Below are 21,348 nucleotides of genomic sequence, written 5' to 3'. Positions count from 1 at the left end.
AGGCCTCTGTCCTCCAAAAATTATTGAAGACGCCTCAGTATAAGCCATTCTACCAGCTTACCCACACAGGATGTGAGGGATATCGGGCGCAAGTTGTCCAGATGAGGTGACTTGTTGGGCTTAGGTATGAAGCGTATCTCCGCGGTTTTCCATTGGGGAGGAAGACGAGCAGATGACCAGTGGGTGTTAATGTGGTGAAGTAGATGATCAAGGGAGTTGCCGTCCATGTTTGCCACAAGCCTGTAAGTTACTTGGTCCGGTCCGGGAGCGCTATTCTTCTTTCATTCTGAGAGAGCTGATTCCAATTCGTAAATTTGAAAGTCCCTGTCAAGTAGGTCATTCGGCAGTCCTGTGTATGAGGGACGGGAAAAGTTCTTGCTGGTGTTGAGGTATTGATCTGTCAATGCTTGTAGAAGGGCTTTTGGGGAACCTTGACACGAATGTATGGTCCGAATCATGCTTCGTGGGGATTCACTCTTGCTAGTTAGGGGGTTGATCAGATGTTTAAGTGAGCGCCAAGTATTACGTGTGCTCAGTGTCCCTTGAAGACCATCGCATAGTTGAAGCCAATTTTCTTTCGATAGTTGTTTGGTATATTCAGTGGCGATTTGATTTAGTGCGGCAATTTTATGGCGAAGTCGGAGATTGTGGCGTTGGCGTTTCCATCGCTTAGTGAGGCTTCGACGGTGTTCCCAAATGTGAAGGAGTTTGGGGTCGACGCTGGGTGTTTGATAGGACGTGGCGATGCTTTTGTTGTGCGTCCGTACTGTTTGGACGAGGTCGTCAATCCAAGCGCTAAAATGTTGAGTGGTGTCAATTGAGCGGGAGGATGTAGCCTTTCGGAAGGCGTCCCCATTAGTAATACGGGCCACACCTGTTTTGGCGTTGTAATGCCTATTCCGGATGGTGAGTGGAACAATGTCGTGATCAGAGCCCAAATTTTTATGAGTTGAAGTCCAGATGACATCGAGATTCCCGGCTAAAAAAGATAAGTCGGGAGTTGTGTCCCTGGCAGTACTTGTGCTCGTACGGGCCGGTGGATAAGGATGATTGAGCAAGATAAGTTGAAAATCTTCTGCGGCCTGGGCCGGCAAGGCGCTTCTTTTTGTTTTGTACGTGTAACCACACTGCGGGTGGGCGGCGTTGAAGTCGCCCGCTATGATCAATGGTCTGCCATTCACAAGGAGATTGTATCTCTTATAGTGGTGGCGATATCAACTGTCTTTTGAGAAGGGCGACAATATACATTCAGGATGAAAAAGCTAGACTTAGTTTTAGTCGAAGGGGAGAGGAGCTCGAGGAGAACTACATTGCATCCCCGTTTTGGGGTGACGTGATTTTACGTGACGTGACGTGATTGCATCCCCGTTTTGGGGTGACGTGAGATGATTTTATGCACTAGAGTAAGCGTAGCGAACGTGTCAATGGAACCATAAAGAATGTAGCCAGGCAGTTTGACAGATGAATTAGCCTCGTGCAAGGCGACAACCGCCGGTTTTGGGTCAAGAGTGTTAATGAACTGATTTAAGGCAGCTGCTTGTTGTTTAAGAACACGGCAGTTCTATTGAAGGATGGTCGTAATATTAGACTTGGTCCCGGCCATCTGGAGGAGATGTGGTGATGCAGTTGTCGGGAGTGCGTGAATATGGGACGCTTCGGCTATGGGCTCTGATGGGCCCTGTAGAAGACCTCTCCTGAGGCGTGGTTCCCAGTTCCTAATTGTGATCGGTTGAATTACCGGCGGTGGTAATTTTCTGTTGGAGGGATGTGTGCTCAGAACGTAGGGACTGGAATTCTTGCTGTAGCAACTGATTTTCTTGGCGGATGTTTTGGAGTTCTTGGGTGATGGAAGTCAACCGACTAGCTAATTCAGAAAACATGTCTTGTATCTGAGGTGGGGGGGGGGGGGGGGAGGGGCGGGTGTGTTTTCGTCACGGGAGGAGATAGAGGGGCCTCCGTTGTGGCCGGATTCGGTTTCTTGCGTTTTTCATTGTGTGTTGCCTGTGTTTGCTCAAGTAAGTCTAAGCGAGCCTTGAGTGACGCTATTAGTGTGTTTTGTTGATCAAGTAGTTGAGACAGATGTTCGCAATCCACACAAGAAGTAGGGTTTTTGGGTAAGGCTGGGGTTGTTGGCGGGGTAGTTTGGGAATGAGCTGTGGGAGAGACCCGTTGGGCCCAGATTACTTGTTTGAGCTCGCTCTGGTGTTGTGGGCGGGTAGCCGACTTGCTTCGAGAGTGGTGGCCATAATGTTCGGCTGCGTTGATTCGCGAACTTGATCTTGATTGTCGCCTCCTCCGGCTGCTACCGCCCATGATGGGATCCCTGGAGCTTCTTCTCGCACCCCTGCTTAGCGTTGCCGACCGGTCCCTGTGCCCACGGCTTGTGGTCTCGTCTGGAGTCGACTCCATTCGGCGCTGTTGCTGCCGCTGCCTCTACCTGATGACGTACGGCGTCAGGTATTGTTCTGAGCAACATTTGGCACACGTGACGTGTTCTCCCCCGCACAGCGTTCACTTGGCCACGCAGGGTTGGTGTGGAGTCGGGTCTCGTAAGCCGCACCCGTGGCAAGCTCGTGTTCCTGGCTGTGGGCAGGCAGTGCTACGTTGACCACTTCGTAGCATATCTCGCAGACGGCCATGGTATTCTTGTGCAAGGTGCACCGATACTCCACTCCATACAGCCAGATGTAGGGCGGCAATTTGGGCCCCGATAACGTTAAAACGACGGTGGTCGAGTCGTTTCCCATTCGTCTCGCCATGTAGATTTCCATGCCGTCCTGAAGAATATTCTACTTGATCTCTTGGATAGTCAGTCGCTTTGGCATGCCTTGAATCTGTCCCTTCACAGCATCGTCGGGGCTAGCCCGTACAATTCCACAAGATCTTCTGTTCCTTCGATCATGATCTTGGTCACTCGGAACAACTTCTCCGCCACTTCTTTGGCCGGAGTGCTGGCGGTTGCCGTGTTTTGGTTCTGGTCGACCCGTAGTTTGAAGTTTGCTTGCCGCCTCGTTGTGTTGGTGGCCTGCAGCAGAACCAGCGACAATTCAGAAGGTGCGAGCTTGCCCACGTTGAGTCTGTTTCGCGGTCGGAGCACTAATTTGTAATCGTCCAGGGGAAGAAGCACTCGTCTGGGTGCTCGCTTTGTCCTTAGGTGTCTTAGTTTCTCTTCCTGCGGCGAGGAAGGCGGCGGCTGCCGGTTGATCTGACTTAGCTGTCGTCGGTCTCTTCGGGGTTGCGCCTTCGAAACATTCATGATGCACTCGCCTGCGGCCGGTGAATCCTGGTTTTCTTCGATGTCGTCGTATTGCATTTGGTTGTCTTCTGCCATGTCTTGATTGTTATTCCCCACACATGCAGGGGCCGCGTCGTCTGCCCCAGGTGGGGCCTGACCTTGAGCCAGTGTTAGGCTTAGTCCGCACGATCTGAAGAGTGCCTCTCAATTCGGGAAAGTCGCGCTTACCAGCGTAATTTTAGCGTCGGCGGGTGCCACTCACATGGTTCAATCCGATGGCACTGCACGCGTTTACACAACTATTCTTTGTCCAATGCAAAGCTCAAGGGAAGCACGTCGGAGCTGGTGATCTTCTTCTTCCTCTCACCCAGGAGATCTTCGCACCGAGCTACGCCAGGTCTCTTCCTGCCACTTCGAGTAACAGTGTCGGAAATGCGCTGGCGTTTTTCAATCAACAAGCACCTCCCTGATACCCGCAGCAGCGCACCGCTCAAGCACGACGACCAGCGTACGAAGCTCACCACACCAACCCAGCTCACCGAAGCAAGCGACTCCGACACGTGAGCGCGAACTATTTGAGGGCAGGACTTTTGTAGCGCAAGATACACTCTGCTACCTCGGGAAGTTTTCAAGGGTGACCAGTTGTACCCTTGAGTGCTAAAGGTCAAACCACATCTCCTTCCGCAAGCGCCCGGCGCGGAGCAGTGGCCTGATAACAGGGAGATATAGGCGGCAGGAGAGAGAGAGGCAATGAGGCAAAGAAGACGTACGCGGGACACGTGCACAGGGCGTGGCGGAGGAACGCGAGGAGGATGCCGCCGCAGCGATAAGCGCACCACGAACGAAGGCAGCAAGGCCACGTGCGGCACAGAACCATACGCGATAGAGGAAGACAAACATCCAGCTGTGGTCCCTCGGTCAGGGGAGGGCTATAAGGGCAACGCCGAGAGGCGAAATTGAGGAAACAACGCGGTGAGGCGTCGTTTTCCGTTATGAAAAAACGAGGAAAAACGCTTCTCCGCGCTCTCCTTGAGTAACTCTCACGGCGTGAAGCCGTGAGGCGAAACAGAGCAAAAAACTACTGATGCCTACAGCTTCGCTACCTTCAAGTGTGTGCTTCCTTCAATTTTTTTGTTGGACATTCACTCTTCTGACCTGATTACGTAACGTTAATTTATCAATTTTGTTATTTATTTCTCCAGTGAATACATTGTCCGAGTCTGACGCCAATATGCCTCGCTTCCTCTCCGCTAATTTCCCATAACCTCCTCATCAAAAAACAATAAGCATCACACCAAAGTGGCAATTTTCGGGCTTTATAGTTAAGCCAACCAAACTGATATCCTCCAGGACCAGGCGCAGGTGTTCTTAAAAGAATACGAAGAAAAAACATCGTCGAGGTAGACAAGACAAGGCTGGCGTTTAGCCCACCTCAGAAGACAGTATCCATCATTCGCTGCAATGTCGCATGTGCTGAGCAAAGGCCGAACGGGAGCATTTCAAACTCATACTATCCGTCATGGTTGACAAACGCCGTTTTCTCCTGGTCTCGCTCATTTACCTCAATCTGCCACTATCCGCTTTTGAGATCTAATGACGAAAAGTACCTTGCGTTGCGCAGACGGTATAGCCCGCCGTCTATGCTCGGAAGAGGGTACACGTCTAGGTTTGTGGCGGCGCTGTTTAGCTTTCCGCAACCCACACAGAAGCGCAGCATCTTGACCTTTGTCCGACCAGCACCACACGGGAGGCCCGCTGACTTTCAACGGTTGAATACGTCGTCTTGAAATATTTCCTTTACTTGGCTCCAGATGGCTTCCCGTTCCTTGTAGGACACCCGATATGGGGGCTGGTGTACGGTACGGGCTTTGTGCTTTTCTTCACGATGATGCGAAGTTTCGCGATGGGTGTTTGTCAGACCTTTGATGACGTGGGGAAAAAATCACAGGCGTTCGCTAGAAAATCTGTTGGCTGCTGTTTCTGATTCCGGGTCAGGTCTGGACACCTGTGAACTAGCTCCAAAACGTCCTGCGCATCCGATGCTTCACGTCCGTGTGTCTTCGCGGCGCAGATCTCCCAACCGATCGAACCAATGCAGGGCAGCAAAGGCAGTTCCTGTTGCGGCATTTCCTGTTTTCTGAAATTCGTCAGAAGACTGCGCGCAACCATCATCACATGTACAAGGCCTCTTACTGCGCAGATTTTTCTTTCTAACAGCAAATTGATGTTTCCTTGGGTTAGCCGCTCATAGTTCTCAGGTACGTCTCCTCCTACGAAGGCCACGACGTTGCTCCGACGCGCTAAAGTAACGTCGTCGTCTACTACACGGAGGGCCCGGACTTCCACTTCTGCTGGCTCCTTCCTGGCGATGGCGCCTCTTGTTGAGAACATTACTGTGGACGACGACACATCGACAACAGCTTCCTTCGCTCGCAGGACGTTCGCACGCAGTATAACATCTCTTAAACATTCTGCAGGTACGATGAATTCCCCGACGTACGTGTAGCTGTGAAGGCCAACCCTAGCCGTGCAACGGCCTATCGGAGAAATCACTTGACCCCCCGACGTGCGAACGTGAGGCCCTCTCCACTGAGTCAGGACTTTCTTGAGCTCCTGCTCCAGGTTGCTGCTAATGACCGAGTGATCCGCCCCTGTATCTGTAAGCGCAGTAACCTCACAGTCATCCATCGTCATAGCCAGGTCAGAGGTGGCAGCTTTTTCGGAACTCGCCCGCGATGTCTTCTCAGTGGTACGTCGTGTTGAGAAGGATGGAGAATTACCGCTGGAAGCCCCTTCAGCGACCCCACGTCCAGAGGTCGCTTATGTCAGTTCTTCCGACGCGGACGGGGCAGCTGGTGCACAAATGAACTGGATAGGCGATGAGGGCTTGGAGACTGGTAACGGAACGGCGACGCTCGCCCGGCTTCCTGACGGCTGGACACAGCGAAAGAGTGCTGTCTGGAGAGGTACTTTGGATTTTGCGGAAGCTCAGCGTTTCTGGTCCAAGGAGCATGATGATGAAAACCGCGAAGGCCAGTGCAACGGCACAGGTACGCCCTGTACAGGTGGCCACCCTTCCCACAATGGTAACACAGTGGAGTGCGGTCCGCTGCGCGCCATACATCCCTCTTGCGAGCTGTGCCCTGGTACGCAACTTGGGTGCGTCGGAATTCAGGATGGCGGGGACCAACGGCGCCATTTCCGTGCCTATAAGGCGTGGTGGTCAGCGGAGGGGCGACACTTGAGCCGGCACACGTGTTGGCATGTTGCAGAGCTTGAGAGTATGTGGCTCAGTTGAAAAGAAGCGGCTGCTGATCAAGTTCCTCTGTTTCTTGCACAACTTGCCTTACTTTGTCTCGAATCAAAGGAGCAACAGAGGCATCCGCCGGTGAAGCTCTGGGGAGTTTGGAGAAGTGGAGTTCTGCCAGAAAACACAGCGAATTGGCTCCCGTGTAGCATCTTGGCGGGTGGCCATGGCAGCAGACAGCACACCCGCTGGCCCTCAGCTCTGACTGCGATCATACCGTCTGGCACGCCGTTCCAGTATCTGCTCCATCATCGTTGCTTTTGCAATAAATTCAGCGACTGTGTGAGGTGGATTGCGGACAAGCCCGGCAAGCAGTTCCTATATCACAGCTCGCATAAGATGAAGCAGCTTCTTCTCTCAGCCATACTTGGGTCGGCGCGTCTGAAAAGGCGGGACATATCCTCGCAGTACAAGGTGACGTTCTCATTAGGACACTGACTTGTGGCGTATAGGGCTCCTTCGGCCTTTTCTCTCCTGTCACCCCTTGAATGGGTAGCCAGAAACAGGCGGCGAAATTCATTCTAGTTTGAGACCTCCCTGCCGTGGTTCTACACCCACGTCTTCGCGTGGTCGTCGAGCGGGAAATACATGTGTCAGTTTCCGCACTCCACCCCAACCGCTAAACCTTGCGACACGCTCATAGACATCAAGCGAATCTTCAGCGTAATGAAAGACATCGCCGTGAAAGGTTGGTGGCGTTCGCGGCTGATGGATCACGAACTTACCTAAGATAGAGTCGTCGGTCTGCGTCGTTGTCATGTTCATGACGTGTGTTGTGGCTGCCCTGGTTGTCGTGGGCAGCAGTACAAATTCGGGTAAACCCCCTTGGAATCGACGACTGGTGCATCGATGAACAGAAGTCAGCTCCCTTCGAGGCGCTTCGTCTGCAGCAACGCCGTCTTCACGATGCATACAGAGTTCACAACCCGCACCCTTCACCATAAATGTAGCGTGTAGGTAAAACCAGAAAGCGCTTTTAAAGACTAAGCTCCAATGAGTACACTGGGAGTAAAAAAAAGCGACACAGCTGGGGCGAAAGCACCGGCATGAGGCCTTCGTCATCTTCTTTCAGTCATCTTTAGCACTATCATTGATCCCATGGCCACTGTAATTAGACAGTCTGTGCTGCTCCAATGGTCCTGCTTAAGACGACGCCGGGGCAATATATAGAGTGAGTAAAACGTCGGACACGCAGAAGAGCAGTACCAAGGACGTTCCCTTACGTACCGGAAAGAAACCTGCCTTCTTGAGGGTACGTTTACACATTCAGAAAGTTAAACCAATCCTGTTTCACGATGCTACAAACAGGTAGCTAATCTTCGGGTCAGTGGCGGGAGAGGGGAGTGCTTCACGGGGGGAGGACTCTAATCTTTGAAGCGAGGTGACACCAGGCTAAAACCCTGGTGACGCGAAGTTGCGAGTCCATACCACTCTTATATGAGGCGATGGATACCGGATCGGTTAGCATGGCACAAGGGGCACGCAAGATGATGTAAGTAGTGTGATGAATGCACAATCATATTCCCCTAAAAACATGTACGTTTGCCTCTGTAGAAAACATCGAACGTTACATCTAATGACTTCAACAGTGTATTAAAATACGTAGTATTGTGCACTCGCTAAACATTGTTATGGCGCGCTCCGCAGGTGGAACAGAAACTTCTGTCCTGTGGTCACACCGACGTAGAAGGCAGACTTCGATTAGCGTGTTTGCTTGCTCGAAGTGGAGCTGATATTAATTGTCCTAATGAAGATGGCAAGACTCCGCTAAACATTTTCTCTAGTATGACCGACCTCCCAGAGGAAATTCTCCGGGAATTTCATGTTGAAAGGCGGTAAGTAAACATTTTCGCCGTACTTTGCCACAGCTTCTAACGTGCTGCATTTTGTTGTGCCCTAGAGGACTATGATGGAACTAAAATATCGCGGCCGCTCAATTTTATTGTGGTTTGCTATAAGCATGCGCTCCGCTTTGCTGCGCTCCGCATTAAAAAGATCACGAACTTTTTCCTCGACTTTCACCGAGCCCTACCTATTTTTACCGGCATTTTTTACGCAATGAATTAGAGCACACAAGTATTTAGGATGAAATTACTAGCAGTTAAGGTAATGGTTAATGGCAACAATCACAGGGTTTTATTTATTCTTACTTGTAGCAGTAATTTGAAGGTGTTGTTTTGAATGCTACTTGGATCGCTGAGTTGGTGGGGAAGCCCTTTTGAGAAATGGTCTACCAGCGAGCTCTTGCTTTGAAATGGCAGGGTGTCGAACCGAAACCGAACCGAACCGAAAACCGGAACTGAACCGGTATTTTTGCCGGAACTGAACCCGAACCCAAACCGTTATTTTTTCAGCACGCTGAACCCGAACCGGACCTGACCCGAAAAAAAGAAATAACGGTTACCTGTTCATGCCGAAACGGTTCGACCCTCCGTTGTTGATATTGCACAGTCAATGCAATTAGGCCTTTTTTTCTTTCGCGTACAATCAACTTCGCACCCGCTCATGCACTTTCCCCTCCAGACAATTGAACACTATCACGCTCTATGTAAGAACAGGGGAAATTAATGAGCGGCAATGTAGCAATGGTCTGTTGTTGCTGGAAGCGCGAGCGTAGTGCAAGCTGACCAAACAAAACGTCAAAAAAGTCATTCTCGGCAGCTTGCATGGGATATAAAACGACTCTGCCCTTCCCTACTTGCGACTTTATTGGAGCAATCAGGCTGCAGGAGCGCTCCACTGCGCAGGAGCGAAAGCCCACACCCGATGTGTGCGAACTTTTTCCATTTCATAATTTGTTTAAACACGCAAACTTTTTCTATTTCATAATTTTTTTAAAAGGATCGACACCTGCAAATTGTTAATACTTGGCAAGTGTGACCCCAGGAGCTGCTCAGCGGCTAAGCCGTTTGCTGCTGCTGCAGTTTTTTCTCTTTCAGATCTGCTTTGTTTCGAAGGTGAACTTGTACTGACTGCCGAACTTGCTACATTACTTATACAGCTACTCGTTCCGTAGGGGGTACTGCTGTGGACGAATTAAAGAGCGTCTACCCAAAAAAGTCCGATCTCGTGCTCCGCGCGTCAAATTTTCCTTTCATTTTGTAACAGCATAATATTTTATCAGATTCCGCAATGTAGCACACCGAACCATGGCGGGGGGTCAGGCGGTACGATGACATACTGATTGTAATGCACACATCCGGTATAGCTATCGCCAAAGCAATTGCAGTGGTCAGATAAATAATGCAGTGACTGAGCGTTAACTAAAGCTTACTTTTAACAAAAGTGTGGCTAACACATTCAATAAGGTGACAGGTAACAAATTATTTAGGGCGAACAAATAATCTAATTCATTGGTAGTATTTATGTGCTTGTAGAATTTTTCTGTTTATTTACAAATATAAAAATGGCCGCCATTGGTATTAAGCGCTGGTATTTGAACGCGCCAGTACGCAGGCCTAAATTAAGGCTTCAAGGTTAGCGTGATGGGCGGTTCCATAGCGACGATTGCGATTTCAACAAAAAAGGAAAGGCAGAAAATATATCCCACCGTCATATCTCTTATCGGTGGCTTTATAAACAGTCGCTAGGACAACATAGTCTGCTCAGAATGTAGATGGTAAATCGTCGCCACTTTATCTGCTATTTCTAATATCTCGTAATTGTTTAAAGTTGGCTTTGCAATTGCGCCACTGCACTTGGGGAACAGCAGCATTTTGAATTTTCGTTTGTATTTTGATTAGGCTGTCGTTTTAAATTACGAAATGTTTTTTTTTCTAATTTCAGTGATAATTCAATCTATCGAACCGGTTCGCGAACCGGCTCAATCTCCCGAACTGGTTCGCGAACGGATTCGGTACGTGATTTTGCCGAACCGGAACTCAGTCGGAACGGAATGATTTCGCTTGAAGCGGAACCGTAACCGAACCGGTATTTTTTTTCGGTTCGACACACTGATATTGTTGAAGCTCTTTTCTATTCTTGGGCAAGCACAGTGGCTTTGACTCAGTTTTTACTTAAATTCGTACACGGTTCTAGCCATGCTCTGAAATACGCCTTTCTGAAATGACTTTAAGAAACGACATACCTAGTGCTGCTTCTTCGTGCAACACCAACTTGTTTGTATATTTCCTGCTAAGGTGAAAACAACACAGCAATATGCAAGGATGAAATGGGTGATTACTCCTTATCCCGACTGGTCCCACGTGGCCCAAAAATCAATTTAAGCAATAAAGGTTTAAACTCAGTGCGGCTACACTATATAAATACGGTGCGACTGAATGCTCGACCTGTCAACCAACACCCGCAATATTAATCTGCCATGTGTAGCTAATTTGACTCCTTTTCAAGCAGAATTTTAGAGGTGGCTACGACGTTTATATTTGAACCTGATTCCAACTTTGAGTGTACATTGAAAAAAACTCGAATACTTGTCTTCAGCAGTAGAATGTGTCATATCGTTACGAATGATACAATAAGGTCTAGACTTCTACATCAATTAGAAAAGTTTGCTGCTAGGTACCAAAACGAAGGCTCTCCATGCTAAGCTTCTCAAGCTTTTCTTTCCGTATGTTGCAAAATAGTTCTTCGGTTTTTACAGGGATGCAGACAGCGGTAAATGCAAGTACTGCCTTGAAGTGCCTCATACCACATATTTTACACCATGTGGTCATTCCGTATCCTGCGAAGATTGCGGCCAGCGCATGAAGCACTGTCTCAGCTGCGGAAAGTTCATCACTGGAAGGGTCCCTGCAGGTAAATGAAAGTGCCGAAAGTGGTAAAAAATGTCGCTTTTAAATGCAGAGCATTTCGGTAACTCACGATGTCACCCGCGTTGACGTCTGTAGTCGTAGTCCGCAAAATACTATGCGGCGCCTGGTTTCGATCCCTCGACCCTGCGGGCGGCACGCAATGTACATGGTGCTCTACCCACTGCGCCACAAAGCCGACACAGATTGGGAGGCTACGAACGCGCCTTATATGCTTGACTCATTCGAACTACGTCAAGAAGCTGCTGATACAACGCATTAACTACCACCAACTCCCCAAACACTAAACGTTAGCGCAATACACCCACCCCCTATGCGACGCATTTACTGGAGTCCCCCTCACGGGGAGATGGGACCGCCAAAAACAACGCGTTGTGGACTGCGCAATAAGGTGCTGCACGTGCGAGAACCGCTCGCGCTGTTCGTTCCAGGCAGGGGGCGCGTGAGCACTGCGAAGGCGGGAAATTTGAACTGCTTTGGACAAAGCTCCGTTCAATTCATCAAGATAGAAGTGAGCCAGGGAGGCGAAGAGCGTGATGGGTAGTAGCAGTAAGCGGATAACGGTGCCACAGGCCGTTATGGCGAATCAATGCTCTGCATTTACGACAGCTTTCACGTTGAGTGGAACGGCTTTAATTTTTTAATTATTGTCTTGGTCACCAGCTGATTTAGCAAAATGTCGCTTTTTAATTCTTTTCTTTGGTCTGCAGCTGATGATTTAGCACATTGTGCGTTTTCTTTAAGCACATAGCAACGTCGGTAGGTCATGTGACTACTCTCTTTAGCGCCCTCTGACACAAATGTCTGCCGATGCATGCCGAATGATCAGCTCGTAGCCTCCTTGTTTCTTTACCAGCGCTCTCAATACAGCAGTAAGCCTAAAACACCTGCTTACAACCCATATTAACGGCTAGCGTCCGTAGCCAGCCACGTGAAATTTTGGCTTCCGGCTCATGGTATGAAACAAAATAAAAGGTCAAAAGATCTCAGGACACCACAAAAATTATTTAAAAGGCGCCGGGTCTAGATTGAATCCCGTCTTAGTGCTGTAGGAGAAACGCACCCTCTTGCTAGCGAAGTGATTGATTAATGTTCATCAGAAGAAAACAATGCTGGTCTGGACACTTTTACCCCCGTATTCAGAAAGCATACCTAACTTATGCTATAAGGAAGCCTTTTGTAAGTGTTGGAAAAGGACAAGAATGAGAAAAGCCCGCTTTCCGTTTCACAAACCTTCCTTAAGGCGCACTTATCAAAGGTGCCCTTTTCGAGGCACGCTAGGCTCCTGCGAACGAGGCTAGCGCGATGCGCCAATCCGTGTACGGCGTGTGGGCTGGACTTGACATGTGCGCCAATAGTGGAGAACGCTTCCGTGGCGCCACCTTCGAAGCGCTCGGATCAGCCTGCTCCGTGCGCAGCCGGTACCCGCAGGGCACTTTAGGCTTAGCATCGCGGCAGAATACTCATCGCGGCTTGCGCTACTACCGCGCATGATTATATATTGCATGAATCTTCACCACAGCATCATCCCCTTTCTCGCATGCGTAACTTGGTTTGCGCGATTAGTTCCATTCGGGCAAGCGGCAGCAAAGTGTAGCTGCACCTGCCGGCGCCGTTCTACGAGCGGAGGCAGCGCCATGGTGCCGGCGCTGGCCGCATCGCGCGCCGGCCGGGCCGGTGCGAGGTGCGCGGTGTGCGCACGGCCGCGTCATGGTGGCAGGCGTGTGCGCGGATCGTTGTTGCTCGCGGAAAGCGCTTTATTGTTTACAGCTTTATGAATTTCTCGCGTACGGTGCGTGAAATCGAACACCTCAGCCAAGCTACTAGTCTGCAATGTTGGCCGGGAAAAGGCTCACTTAAGTTAGGTCGGGAGCTAACTTAGGTAGCACTTACTTTCTGCCCGATAAGTTCGCGAAAAGGCGCCCTTTGCGCATAAGTTTGGTTCTTGAAACGCGTTGAGGAGCCGAAAAGTGTCCGAAGGGAAACGTTCTACTTAAGTAAGGTTTGTGAATACGGGGGTTAGTCATTTTCTATTCGGCGCTGTTTGCTAGTGTGGTACAGAAATGCCCTCACCTGCTGAGGCATTCCCCTACTTTAGTTTAGTGATACGTCCCGTCCCGTGGCGCCACAATCTTTTCGAAACGCAGCCGGCGTTCCATTTTCTCTGCAGTCACTGGAAGACAACGCAAGAAAGTGGAAAGATGTACGGCTTAGGTACTTTGATGCACTTTGTTAGGTTGCATCGGGGTAAAAAGTCAGCAATTTTGTATGTACATACGATTTAGGGGTAACAAAGCTTCCTCAAACTCAGGTAAGCTCCTTTGGCTACGGAAGCCATGAGAACGCAGTGCTTCTTCCATATCACATGGAATGTATACGCGGTGCACACGCATTCTCTGATCCCCGACAACATCTCAAATTTTTTTTGCCGCTGAGAAATGCCAGCTTTAAATAAATGCCTTCAAGACAGCCCCCAATAATTTCCTTAGTTCCCGTTCGGGTAAAGTAAAATAAACATTACTGTCGTTTGGTGTCATGTTGTATTTTTGGTTCGTATTGTCATGCTTTAGTAAACTACACAGGGTTCTTCAAGGAACAAAATTTTTTGCAGAGAACTTGCACTGCTCAAACGACTTAGAAAATAGACAAGCGTATAGGAAGCAGTCAACAAAGTAACGCGCACACAGGAGCGTGAGCGAAAAGCATGCCGCGGCATTTACTCTGCGAGCATTATTCTTTTCGTGTTATTTAAGCGAAGTTTCAGCCTCTCACTGATGTCCTCTGTAGTCTACCCAAAACGCGCTGCGGGAAAGTCTACTTTCTCTGACGGTGATAATCTTGGGTGAAGTAAAAAGAACAAAACGCTTCTCATCATTGGAATCGAAGCTGGGTCTCTTGCCTTACGAAGTCGATGTGTATGCGACTGAGCCATTCTGCCACAGTCAAAGCAGTTTGGATTTGGGGAGGGAAGCATTGACGTGCAAAATTAGGCAGAAAGCGCACATTTCCGTCTAACGACGACGATGGTTGACCGTTAGGGAAAGCCATGAAATGTGCGTACCAGTAAAACACTAAACAGCACAACCGCAGTGCAGTAAACGGCCGGATAAGAAACCGGTGCTGCCTTCTGTGTTGGTTCGTTTGGTGTCGGACTCCGTTTTTGTGAACTACGCGTTGCCGCAATCTTTGTCGAATTACATCCAGAACATTGGCCATCAAAGCACATTCTAGTCTTGCAATGGCTGCGCAAAACACTCCCCCTATCAAATGAGATAGCCTGAGCGGCATGCAAATAAAGGCAAGCCAACACGCGCCTCGTTTCGAACAGGGATAAAAGAGCCTGGCGCTCCCGGCAACAGGCAATAGCTCATGTAAGTAAACAATACTTAAGGCGTTGTTCTTGGCAGTATGATATTCATCATATGGCGTATATCCTATCCTAAGGATAAGAACTAGCCACACCTATTAGCGTCAGTGTTCTCTTTTTTGTGTTTTATCCAGCGGCCCGAGCCTCTGCTCGAGCCGCAGGCTTAGCTTCGGCGGCAGACGAGGCACTTCCTTCGTCTCAGAAAGTAATCGCTTCATTGGCGAACGCACGACCACGCGAACCACTCTGGAATTATCTCGTAGCGGGTCGCCGCCGCAGAGCACGTCTTTCATGGCAAACCTGCCGCGTTGTTTTAAGGGGTGCCGGAGAAGGGGGAGGAAAGGCGCCCAAAACTTTGTGACGCACTCGCGGCACTTCGCTTCCCGTCCCCCACGTTCTTCATGCTCTCCTCATTCTATCCCTCCTCGCCCTCTCTTCGTGTCCCTCCTCGATCTTTTGCTTAGATCAAGGGACGACGGCGAGAGACACCAGGAAACCACAGGGGCGGCCGCTTAAAAGCTGTGCTCTAAAAACAGTTCGTTATAGCAAAAACCACACGCATGACATTTCGTGTTGGTTGCAAAGATTATAAGTATGATAACAATTGGCAGATACGGCTGTTTTAAACTTCTGTAGTTAAGCAGAAGTGCGGAAATTCTGTTTTGTGCTATTTCAAAAAAAATTGCTCAGGGCTGAATGCCTCACGAATATCAGATCATTCAGTTAGAAAAGATATAAAGTTGTGGTCTCTGCATTTGATTCACTATAACAGTCACTGACAAGCAGCGTTTGCGCTTTATTGGCAGACGTTTATGTGAAGAAAGTTATGTTAACAATTTTGGCACGATATTACATCATGTTCCACAAAAACGAAATAACCTGTCCTGAATAAATAGAGTGATGGTTTTCATCAGGACGCTGCGTTATTCAGCGTAAACTAGTCGGACGTTTTGAAAAAAATGTCTTATAAGCTGAGAAATAACAGGAATTTGTGGCGTTGGACGAAATAACTGCTGCAAGTCGGGTTCATACCATTTTAACACATGTCTCTACAGTTCCCCTAGCATCTTCGTATGGTGGCTGAATGGACTATATGCAGGAATACCTGCTCGCCTTGGCCAGCGTGTTGTGCGTGGACCCGATTGGAAGTGGGAAAACCAGGACGGTGGAGATGGGCACGTGGGCACAGTGATCGCCATCGAGCCCTCCCTAGAAGACCACGACACGTCCAGCTCATTCGTCAGGGTAATGTGGGACATAGGACAAGCAGGAGACTACCGAGCGAGTCGTAATGGGCCCTGCGACCTACGACTTTATGACAGCGGGCCAGTAGGTGAGTGCTCTTTTTTTCCTGGACGAAGCCAAAATAACACGCATTTTTCGCGACGTGCAAGTACACTTCATAACTTACGGTAGCTTAGGAAAGACGAGAAGATCGGTGTAAAAGGTGTGCTCTGAAGCCTCTTGTAGTGATGTGTTACGCATGGTTGCGCATATCTCATTGGAAGAAATATGGAGTCAGCAGTTTATTATCCTAGCGCGAGAGCATTATCAACTCAGTAAATTATATTAGTGTCGCCGTTACTAACAGATGTTCCATATCGCAGAGGAGAGGCATACGAAATGGGCGACGTCTTCAAGAATAAAAGTGGGTGATTTAATGCTTGCATTGGCGCAAGCTTTCCACAGAATTTCCACAGAAGAAAGTAGAGTGATTGCGACGAAAAATAATTCCCTAAATGTAGGAAGCAATAAGAATCGAACCCTGGACCTGCGAATGCAAAACAGGCAAGTAACGCCTGCAAGACCACAGCCCGATGAATTCATCTTCCGGAAGGTGAAACGACTGAATGGTTTCCGGCCTTCGATTTGGAAGCGTTTGTTAGAAGCGTGTACTGAGGAATCTTGGAGTCCTTTAGACAAGCTCAAATAGATAAACCGATAAGCCCTGTAGCAAAGTAGGTTTACACTAAATGTCATCGTTGATTCTGGACGCGACATTCGCGTGCGGGACAAGTCGAGTAATGCGGAGATGCAAATCATAAAAACAGGAAAGGTGAGCCTTATGAGATGGCACGTTCCGCAATTGAACAGTCACACTTTCTCGTTTACTACAACATAACGAGTGCTTTTGTATCCTCAAAGGTTTCTTGTGATCACGTGTGTTTTCCTTCCTCTCAAATAAAACAAGACTTAAGGCACTGTTTCCCCGCCATATTTTCACGTCAAAGTGCGGTCGAAGCGAAAGAAATTCACAGTTTTAAGGACAAATATTTAACATTTGTAGATAGATGTGGTGTTTATGCACGTGGGCGCACACTCATTCGGAAGTGTACATGTTTTGAGCTTGTGTTTGCGCAGTCAACATGACTGGGCAATTGTTGACCCGTCGAATTACCATGTACGATGGCCACTGGCCATCCGTTGGATGTATCAATCTCTCATCTGTACAGGCCTACTGTAGTCATCACCTTTACACGATCATGATCACGGCTGGCTTCTTCAGTCGAGGCTCTATCGACGGCTAAGTAAACCAAACGACCATTGTAGTAGCCGATGCGAACTAGTACGATGGCTGCTGTCTAAATGTTTGGATGTATGTATAAATATATATATATATATATATATATATATATATATATATATATATATATATATATATATATATATATATATATATATATATATATATATATATATATATATAAATATATATATATATATATATATATATTAATATATTGTGAGCGCGTATGTCGTGTCACCACGGCCTGGACACTCTTTGGGACTGTTTATACACTCTGGGGGCAATCTCCCGCGTTCCCTCCACGCCGTGACAGTATCATTCTCATTAACATTACCCAATCCTCTTCCCTCCTGCATCATCATCATTGCTCTCGGTACGGTGTTCGGAACCCACTGGATCGCCGAATAAACGTCTCGGTTCACCCGTTGCTCACGGGCCTTACAAGTGGTGGAGGTTGACCTCGGTCCCGTCCTCAACGCCTCCCAAGCGCACCCCTGGACCTCCGTTCCGGTCGGCGTTTGCCTTCAACACAGATGCAGCGTGAGGCCGGAAGCAGCCACGCTGACGCCTCCACTCCTGCGCCTCTTGCATTTGCCGTCACCTGCCGCGAGCGCGACCCCCCGCATTTCGCAGGGCTCCGCGGTGAAGACGTCGATGACTGGTTAGATGAGTTTGCTCGCGTCAGTGCTTTCAACCGTTGGGATGACGCGGCGATGCTGCAGCAGGTTTCCTTTTCGTTGGACCAGGTGGCAAAAACATGGTTTCTGAACAATAAACACCGCATCGACGACTGGGCTAGCTTTTGCCAGGAGCTGCGCAAGATATCGGCACGACAGCCGCTCGGTCGGACGAGGCGAAACGGAAGCTGGCCACTCGGCTTCAGCGCTCTGACGAGACGTATACCTCATACATAGAGGATGTCGTTGCTCTCTGCCGCCGCGTGGATGCAAGCATGCCAGAGACCGATAAGGTTCGCCACATCCTGCAGGACATCGCTTCTTTTGCGTTCAACGCCCTCGCGGTGCAAAATCCGACGAGCGTCAGCGATGTGCGCACAACCTGCCAGCGCCTGGACGAATTGCAGGCTGTTCGTCTGCAACCGGCTGCTCTGGCTACGCCGTCACAAGGGGACACGGACTTGCGGCTTCTCATATGCCAAATCATCCGCGAAGAGCTGCAGCTCAGCGACCCGCTTTCTGCCCCACGATATCACTTTCGCACGGAAGCTCCTCAGCTGCGCGACCTCGTGAAAGAGAAGCTGACATCTATTGCGGGTGTGACTCCATCGACGCCTCCTGGTCCTACGACTCCCACGCCGTCCTACTCGGCCATCGCAGCCAAACCGCCTTTACCAATGGAAGCCCCGCTGACCCACGGACACTTAACAGCGATATCCGCAGCAAGCATGCCACGGGGATACTACACGACCATGCCCCCTGGCCGCGAGCACTTCCCGGGTGACCGCACCGTCTGCTATTATTGCGGGATTCGCGGGCACATATCTCGCTTCTGTCGACGACGTCAGCAAGATGAACGGCGTGGGTACGCACCGTTCGAACGCGACATTGGCTTTTCTTACGGGTCCCGACGTGGCACATATGGTTCGCCCCCGCGTCGCCCATCGCCGCCCCCAGCCTCGTTCGGCCCGCCTCGGCCTGAGCGTCCATCACGGCGACGCTCACCCTCACCATATCGCCGCTCGCTGTCACCTCTTCGACCCGCGACCCGCCCTAATGACAACCAATCGGAAGACTAGCGCCTGCAGTTTCTGGAGGGGAAACTGCACTCATCAAAAAGCCAAAACCTCCTCCATTAGGACCATCAAATACATTGTCTGTGGACGTTGAAGGTTTTTGTGTTGATGCCCTTGTTGATACCGAAGCCAGTATATCAGTTATTAATAAAAAGTTGTGTTCACGCCTCCAAAAAGTGACTACCCCGTATACTGGACCTTCGTTGTGCGGTGCTAATCGAGAGGTGCTCGAGCCATCCGGATATTGCACAATACGTGTTTTGATAGAGGAAATTCGGCACCATATTCAGTGCGCAGTGTTACCTAGCTGCTCCCATGAACTCATTCTGGGATGGGACTTTCTATCATCGGCATCCGAGGTCATCTCCTGCCGATACCCCGACATCGAGATCACCGCTACGGATTTACGGATGTTTCTGACGTCAACCAGCAGTGCTTCGTGGCAAGTGCCGATTTCGTCCTCAAACCTGGTACTGAGACCACAATTTCCGTTAGCGGTGGCAACTGTCGTGATGGGGACGTACTCATCCTTCCCTGTGCTCGGTTTCTCCCGAGAGGCATCGTGATCGCCATCTGTCTTGTGCGCTTCTTCCGTGGGTCGGCCACACTCGTTGCCGCGAACGTTACTTCTGAACCGATTCTCCTTCGTCAAGGCACCACTGTGGCTACCGCTGCTGACTCCGAAGCTGTCTGTGTTGTTCCCCTCTCGGGCCTCTCCCCTATTTCCTCCTGCCCAAGTTTGCCCTCTAAACCGTTGCACCCGGCTCTATCTGCCGCAATCAGTTCTGATCTCTCCCCCACGCAAACTGGCTCTTTACTAGACCTCCTGAACAAACACAAATTCTTATTTGATTCTAATTGTACTACGCTTGGCCAAACTTCCGTCGAAACGCACCGAATCGAAACAGATGGATCCCGTATTGTTTGCCGCGGTCCTTACCATGTGTCTTCTTCCGAACGAAAAGTCATCAGTGAGAATGTCGCCGATATGCTTCAACGCAAAATTATCCGCCCATCAAACAGCCCTTGGTCTACCCCCGTGGTCCTCGTTAAGAAAAAAGACGGATCCATTCTATTTTGTATCGATTAGCGCGCACTCAATGGAATTACCCGAAAGGATGTATATCCGATGCCTCGCATCGATGATGCCCTGGACTGCCTACAAGGAGCGGAATATTTTTTCCTGATCAGCGTTCTCGCGAAGAAGAGGTCCTTTTCGTCGGCTCTACCTGATTTTCACGAATTTGGTGAGCGCGTTCCAGTTTAGCCAGCTTTTTGGGTTTCTGATGGCCTTTTACCATCCCTAGGCTCGGGTTCTAGCGGGGGCCGTTGCGCAGAGCGCGTATTTCTGGCCCTTGGGGGCCCTTCTGTCAGTTAGGCTTAGCTGCTACCCTTCGTGCCTCTGCCAGCGGCGGGGGTATGTGGAGCGGCTAAGTCAGTGAAGCTCAGGACTGTGACCTGTGACTTGCGTAGTTTAACTTACCACTGTGTATAGATCTGGATATGGCATCCGGGCGCTCTTCCGTGCGTTCTAATTCGCCTACGTGTAGCTCTCTTGGAACGGAAGATGCTAATTTAGTTATTGCGGCAATGGATGAGGCGGAGGCGGCTGCTCGGGGCAATCCCTCGTGCTCTGGTTCAGGGGGCGCTTCAGCGCCCCCGGTCAATCCCTTGGACGGGCATGCTCCCGTCAATCCCCCCATGGACGGAGATTCCCCCACTCAATGGAATTACCCGAAAGGATGTATATCCGATGCCTCGCATCGATGATGCCCTGGACTGCCTACAAGGAGCGGAATATTTTTCCCGCCTTGACCTCCACTCAGGATACTGGCAAATTCCAATGAACGAGGCCGATAAAGAGAAGACAGCATTTGCCACCCCTGATGGACTATATGAATTTAATGTAATGTCTTTCGGACTATGCAACGCTCCTGCGACTTTCGAGAGAATGATCGACAACGTTCTTCGGGGCCTTAAATGCAGAACATGCCTCTGTTATTTGGACAACATCGTTTTTTTTTCAAGTTTCACTGAGCACTTGAAATGGCTAGATGAGGTTTTTACATGCCTCGCGAATGCGGGTCTTCAGTTGAACACCAAGCAGTGCCGTTTCTCCACAACGAGCATAAAGGTTCTAGGCCACGTAGTCAGCAATGAGGGGATTCGGCGCGATCCAGACAAGATTGCTGCTGTCATCGATTTCCCACGGCCACAACAGCAAAAAGCCCTACGCAGCTTTCTTGGCCTAGCGTCTTACTTCCGCCGTTTTGTCCGCAACTTTGCTGAAGTTGCTTCGCCCCTCAACAAGCTGCTTCACTCCGGAACACCCTTTGTATGGTCAGACGACTGTGAGGAAGCTTTCCAACAACTCAAGCACGCGCCCACCT

General features: G+C 49.7%; 1 protein-coding gene across 1 annotated transcript in view; it reads left to right on the top strand.

Moving 5' to 3' along the window:
- LOC144147089 (uncharacterized) overlaps nucleotides 1-21,348 on the top strand; it is a 293,400-nt gene that overhangs the window by 153,946 nt on the left and 118,106 nt on the right. Inside the window, exons 18-20 of the mRNA XM_077679136.1 lie at nucleotides 8,190-8,377; nucleotides 11,143-11,297; nucleotides 15,778-16,011. Coding sequence (XP_077535262.1) covers nucleotides 8,190-8,377; nucleotides 11,143-11,297; nucleotides 15,778-16,011 — 577 coding nt within the window. The remainder of the gene's footprint in view (nucleotides 1-8,189; nucleotides 8,378-11,142; nucleotides 11,298-15,777; nucleotides 16,012-21,348) is intronic.

Source organism: Haemaphysalis longicornis, unplaced genomic scaffold, assembly GCF_048455015.1.
Source record: "Haemaphysalis longicornis isolate Haplotype H1 unplaced genomic scaffold, Haemaphysalis longicornis Haplotype H1 scaffold_7, whole genome shotgun sequence".
Lineage (NCBI taxonomy): Eukaryota > Metazoa > Arthropoda > Arachnida > Ixodida > Ixodidae > Haemaphysalis > Haemaphysalis longicornis.
Note: the sequence above shows the minus strand (reverse complement) of the source record. Positions and strands in the feature narration are given on the sequence as shown.